This window comes from Pan troglodytes, chromosome 12 (genome assembly GCF_028858775.2).
Source record: "Pan troglodytes isolate AG18354 chromosome 12, NHGRI_mPanTro3-v2.0_pri, whole genome shotgun sequence".
Lineage (NCBI taxonomy): Eukaryota > Metazoa > Chordata > Mammalia > Primates > Hominidae > Pan > Pan troglodytes.
The window spans coordinates 26,504,890-26,510,889 of NC_072410.2; the positions used below are offsets into that span (position 1 = coordinate 26,504,890).

At 46.2% G+C, this 6,000-nt stretch overlaps 1 protein-coding gene across 8 annotated transcripts in view; it reads left to right on the top strand.

The window, feature by feature from the left end:
- KANSL3 (KAT8 regulatory NSL complex subunit 3) overlaps positions 1-4,798 on the top strand; it is a 76,121-nt gene extending 71,323 nt beyond the window's left edge. For all 8 annotated transcript variants that reach the window (XM_054678624.2, XM_016948985.4, XM_063789581.1 and 5 more), the window contains one exon: positions 4,536-4,798. In XM_054678624.2, coding sequence (XP_054534599.1) covers positions 4,536-4,691 — 156 coding nt within the window. In that variant the 3' untranslated portion in view covers positions 4,692-4,798. The remainder of the gene's footprint in view (positions 1-4,535) is intronic.
- Positions 4,799-6,000: the final 1,202 nt, after the last annotated feature.

Sequence of the window (6,000 nt, forward strand, 5' to 3'; positions counted from 1 at the left end):
TCTCTTCTGATTTGACAAAGTGATCCAGGGCAAGCAAGCCCCCTCCCACCCCCACCAAATTGGGGCTTAGCCCAGGAGGGTTGTTGGCTTTGTCTAGGAAAGAATTCAAGGGTGAGCCAGTGGGGTGAGACAGCAACTTTTATAGAGGCGGCAGTGCACAGCAGCAGCGGAAGTGCTGCACCTTACAAAGCAGGGCTACCCCATAGGCAGTGTGCACAGAGTAGCAGCTTAGAGGCAGTTCTACAGTCGTATTTATACCCACTTTTAATTATATGCAAATTAAGGGGTGGGTTATGCAGACATTTCTAGAAAAGAGTGGTAACTTCTGGGTCGTTGGGTGGTTGCCACAGAAAGGGGCAGTAACCTCTGGGTGTGCCAGTCTTATGGAAAGCTGCTTCTTCGCTGGCCCTGTTTTAGCTAGTCTTCAATCTCGTTCTTGTCCAAGTCTCCACCCCCAGAGTCTAATCCTGCCTCCTACCTCAAAAGCTTCCCATGCAATTTATTAATAACATATCTGATAAGCTGAATTAGTTCTAGTACCTCTCCTTTTACAAGGTGAAAGAACAAATCCTAAGTGATTTTCCAGGGACCCTCTGGGAAATCTCAAAGACAGTTGTAGGTGTGAAAGATACCATTTAGGATTTGATTTGGGAAAGGTAGAATATCAAAAGCTGTCAGGAGGTTTGAATACTTAAGTTAGGGTCATAGATTACTGAGAAACAATACTTAGCTACCCCATTTAGCTAAAGTGACAATGAAAATATTTTAAAAGTAAACATGGGAGGTAACATGATTGTAAAGAACCTTAGCTCTTATAAAAGTGGTAAGACTTTCTCTTCTTACTTAAGGACATGGTAAAGTCAACATAAAGCATAGGAAAGTATTCTGATAAAACACATCTTTGGCCGGGCGCGGTGGCTCACGCCTGTAATCCCAGCACTTTGGGAGGCTGAGGCAGGCGGATCACGAGGTCAGGAGATCAAGACCATCCTGGCCAACTTGGTGAAACCCTGTCTCTACTAAAAATACAAAAATTAGCCAGGCGTGGCGGCGCGCACCTTTAGTCCCAGCTACTTGGGAGGCTGAGGCAGGAGAATAGCTTGAACCCAGGAGGCAGAGCTTGCAGTGAGCCGAGATTGCGCCACTGCACTCCAGCCTGGGCGATAAAGCGAAACTCCGTCTCAAAAAAAAAAAAAATGCTTTTTTCCCCACATTGAATGTGTTAGAGGTTTAATTTCCTTAATTTTGGAAAATTTTTAAAATATTGAATTTATATTTCTAGCTCTTGTCTCTAAGATAAATACATCTCAATTAGAATAGAGCTCCTACCTGGGCACAGTGGCTTACACCTGTAATCCCAGCACTTTGGGAGGCTGAGGCAGGAGAATCTCTTGAGCCTAGGAATTTGAAACCAGCCTGGGCAACATGGTAAGACCTCATCTCTATGAGTATGGTGGCACGTGCCTGTGGTTCCAGCTGCTCAGGAGGCTGAGGCTGGAGGATTGCTTGAGACCAGGAGGTCGAGGCTGTAACTATGTTCATGCCACAGCACTTCAGCCTGGGTGACAGAGCAAGACCCTGTCTCAAAAAAAAAAAAAAAAAGAAAAAAAGGAATAGAGAATAGAACTCCTTTAAGAGATTTATAATCCAACCTAATTTGATGATACTGTCAGGAGGTATGAAAATATTATACACTCAGAAAAGTAAACATACAAACAGAGCTTACAACTTTAATTCTAAAATTTCAGCCACAGGTCAAGAGTAAACACTTGTTTATTCCAGTAAACCAGTGGTACAGGTTCAGGTGGTACAGACCTGTAGTCCAGCTACTCAGGAGGCTGAGGTAAGAGGGTCACTTGAGCCAAGGAGTTCAAGGCTGTAGTGCATGATGATCACACCTGTGAATAGCCACTACACTTCAGCGTGGGCAGTATGGTGAAACCCCATCGCTAAAAAAAAAATGCGTAAATAGGGCCGGGTGCGGTGGCTCACGCCTGTAATCCCAGCACTTTGGGAGGCCGAGGCGGGCAGATCACAAGGTCAAGAGATAGAGACCATCCTGGCCAACATGGTGAAACCCTGTCTCTACTAAAAATATTTAAAAATTAGCTGGGCATGGTGGTGCGCACCTGTAGTCCCAGCTACTTGGGAGGCTGAGGCAGGAAAACTGCTTGAACCCGGGAGGTGGAGGTCGCATTGAGCCAAGATTGCATCACTGCACTCCTGCTTGGTGACATAGTGAGACTCCATCTCAATAAATAAATAAATAAATAAAAGCATAAACAAAGAAATAAAACTCACAGTTTTCAAACATTTCATATCAGTGAGTTTTTCTTTTCCCAGAGGGTACAAATTCTGAATTAATTTGAGTTCAAATAGACAAGCAGAGAAGAATAGAAAACTAGATGCTGTGCTGTCATTCACCCATCAGGACATGACCTCTGGGCCATTAAATCCATTTGGCTACTTCCTCCAGTGTCTCCTTTGCCAGTCTGTGTGCATGTCTGATTGGTTGGTATCTCAGTCACATGCCTGCTCAATGGCAGCAAGGGAGTTTGGGAATGCAGGTTTTTATAGCTTGTCCCTTGGGAAGATGGTACTCAAAATATAGGAAAGGACCAAAATGGGGGTGGTCCAGATGCCCTCAAGGATATTGGGTAGCCATCAGTGACAGACTTGCATCTGGTGTTTCTGATGACCTTCCCTCATTCTCCCTGCCTGTCAATGGAAGCCACTCTCCTAGGGAGGACAGATTTCAGCTCTCTCCCTCGTCCCTGCCCCTCCCTTTCCCTTTCTCTCATGCAAATTCTAATCCCACTCTATCTGATTTAGCATCCCATTGCTTTCTATACAAGCACAGGTTTGACAGGGCCCAACAACGGGGCAGAGAAGCCTGAAAGGGCTGCCTCGTACATGCCAGGCATTGTTTGCATGCAAATGACGGCTAGGTTTTCCCTAGGGAATACCAATCAGATCTGCTTCTTGGTCCTAGTTCTTGAGTGTAGCTGGATCCAAAGCCATCGTCCTGAAAATTCTGGAGTGACTTAAATTCTACACTATGTGGCAAGCCCTCCTCTCCTCATCACAAGTCAGAGGTTCCTGACTTATTGTCTGGAAAGAGTTCTTCCCTTACCTGTGAGCTGGAAGGTGTTCCTTGGCAAAAGTGGTGGAGGATCCAAGATGAAGGACTTGGCAGAAAATCACACACACACACACACACACACACACACACACACACACACCACCACCACCACCAACAACAACAAAATACATAAAAAGTGATAGAGGAGAGATTCTGGCCACTAAAGATCAATATCCTTATATTGGTCACAGGGGGGTGATTAGGCTGGCCTGTCAGGTGGCCTTGCTCAGTGCAAGGGCCAGTGAGTCCTCCCACTCATCACTGACTTGGCAGGGGACAAGGCCCAGCCTGTCTCCATAGACGTGCCTCTGCTGCCTGGACCCATGGCTGGGGCTCTTGAACGTTCACCATCTAGGACACCTGGATATCTGGCTGATGGTGTTGGAGTGGCAAATGGCAGAAACGACATCTGGCTAGCTTGTATCCAAAGAAGGATTTATGAGGAGGATTCTGGGAATTCTTTCCAACTCCAGAAAACATTTAGGATCCTCTGGGATATGCAGGGTCTCCCCGGAGCACAGCGATGACCCTGACTGAGCGCCATTAGTCCAGTTAGATGGTGCCCCTCCCTGGCAGGGGTCGGGTAGTACTGGACCACTCTGGAGATGGCCATGGGCTGGCTACTGCAGCCACAAAGATATCAGTGATCAAAAGAAGCATTTGATCAGCTGGCCAAGGCTCAGGCATCTGTGTGTGAAGGGGAAGGTGTCAAGGAGTCTGCAACAAGGTTGATGCAAATTCACACAAAACCAGGCACAAAACCTGTTGTTGGTCCAGGCTTCCAGACTTGAATGCTACAGCTGGCGGTCACGGCCCAGCCTCGCCCTCCAGGGAACCAGGCAGGAGACATGTCCTAGTGTCATGGGCCTGGGGCCATGTTTCCATGGTGGGCACCGTGGCACTGAGACTGGACCCTGCTTCAGAGGGACAGGGACATCATTCCACCAACCCACTTCTCAAAGTTCTCAATTTGCATAGAAGGCTACTCTCAGGACCTCCCTTCTTCCCAAAAAGGGCAAAGGATGGCCCTGTGTTGTCCCATTGACAAGTGCTGAGAAGCAGCCAGCTTTTCTTTCTGTTTCTCACGACAGTTTGTGTTAGTCTGTCCCTGGCATTCTGTGCACAGAGACCAGTGCTTAAAAGGAAAGGAAGGGGATGAAACAAGGGGTTTGGAAAGGAAGAAATATTTACATAGGAGTGATGGTCAAATATGTAATAACTACAATAATCTAAATATAAAATATATATTTTTTATTCTCTAAATAATATAAACACAGTTGACCCTTGAACAACACGGGTTTGAAGCGCTTGGGTCCGCTTATATTTTGATTTTTTTCAAAAGATGTAGTCGGCTCTTGGTATTTACTGATTCCCTATCTGCAAACAAATACAGGTGGAAGATGCAGTGTTCTCAAGATGCAAAAACCCGCCTCGTCAGAGGGCAGAATTTTTATATAGGAGGGATCTGCAGGGCAAACTTCTGGACTTGGCCGTGCACGGATTTTGGTATGGGGGGAGAGTCCTGGAACCAATTCCCCATGTATACTGAGGTACAACTATTTCTTATAAAACTGCTTGCCAAGTGATGTAAGTTGTAAAACAAACCATTCATCAGATCCCTCTGATCATTTCCAAATCACTCATTGGTTTTCATAAGCTGTTGGTGTGGTCTTTGTTTGACATGGGTGTCCCTAAGTCAGTACGTCCATTTCCGAGCCCACGATGGCATGGGGAGCTGTCCCAGACTTCCATTAAGCTGCTCCTTTTGTGATCTGGTATCAGAAGTCACACACCATCACTTCTGCCTTATTTTATCAGTTCATTAGTTAGATGAGTCACTAATTCCAGCCCACACTCAAGAGGAAGGGAATTAGGCTCCACTTTCTGAAAGGAGTACAAGATTTTGTGGGCATATTTTCCGCTACCACAGTCTGCCTGCTGGCCACAGATTATTTACACCCCTCACTGTATTAGTCTTCTATTTCTGCTCTAATAAATTACCACAAGCCTAGTGACCTAAAACAACACGAATTTATTATATTGCAGTTCTGGAGGTCCGAAGTCCAGTATGGGTCTCACAGGGCTAGAATCAGGTGTCAGTAGGACTGTGTTCCTGCTGGAGGGTCTAGGGGAGAATCTGTCTGCTTGACTTACAGCTTCTAAGAGGCACCCACATTCCTTGGCTTGTGGCTCCTTCTTCTGTCTTCAAAGCCAGCAACGCTGGGCCAAGTCCTTCCTCTGCTGCCTTTTGAGTCTCTTTCTCCCACCTTGTTCTTCCACTCTTAAGGATGCTCATGTGACATTGGGCCCACCCAGTATTTTCTTGACAATCCAGGATAGTCTATTCATATCCAGCAACCATAATTTCATCTGCAACCGGAATTCCCCTTTGCCATGCCCCCTAATATAGTCATAGGTCCTGGGGATTAGGATGTGGACATCTTTAGGAGGCTGTCCACAGTCCCATATACAGAATATACTCACCCTGTTTAAAGATTCCCCAGAAGCCTTACCCTTTCCAGCATCAGCTTAAAATCCAGGATGTCATCATTTACCTGAAGATGTCACCAGATGTGGATGAGGCTTCTTGGGCATAATTTCTCAAGTATAGTAGCTCTATATCCAAAGACTTGTGAACTAAAAGGAATTTTTATCTATCCCTGACATGTTCAACCACAGTGGTGGGACCGGCATAGGATAACTGCAGTGGACATTCCTATTCAAAAAGGGGAACGCGGGAGGCACCTAAGAGCCACTGGTCCCTGGCAGCTTTGAAATTCAGTGGGGTGAGTGTTGGAGGCTCCTTGATGAGGATGCACCCGTGCACCCGTTGGGGAGTGATTCTCCATGGGATAAAG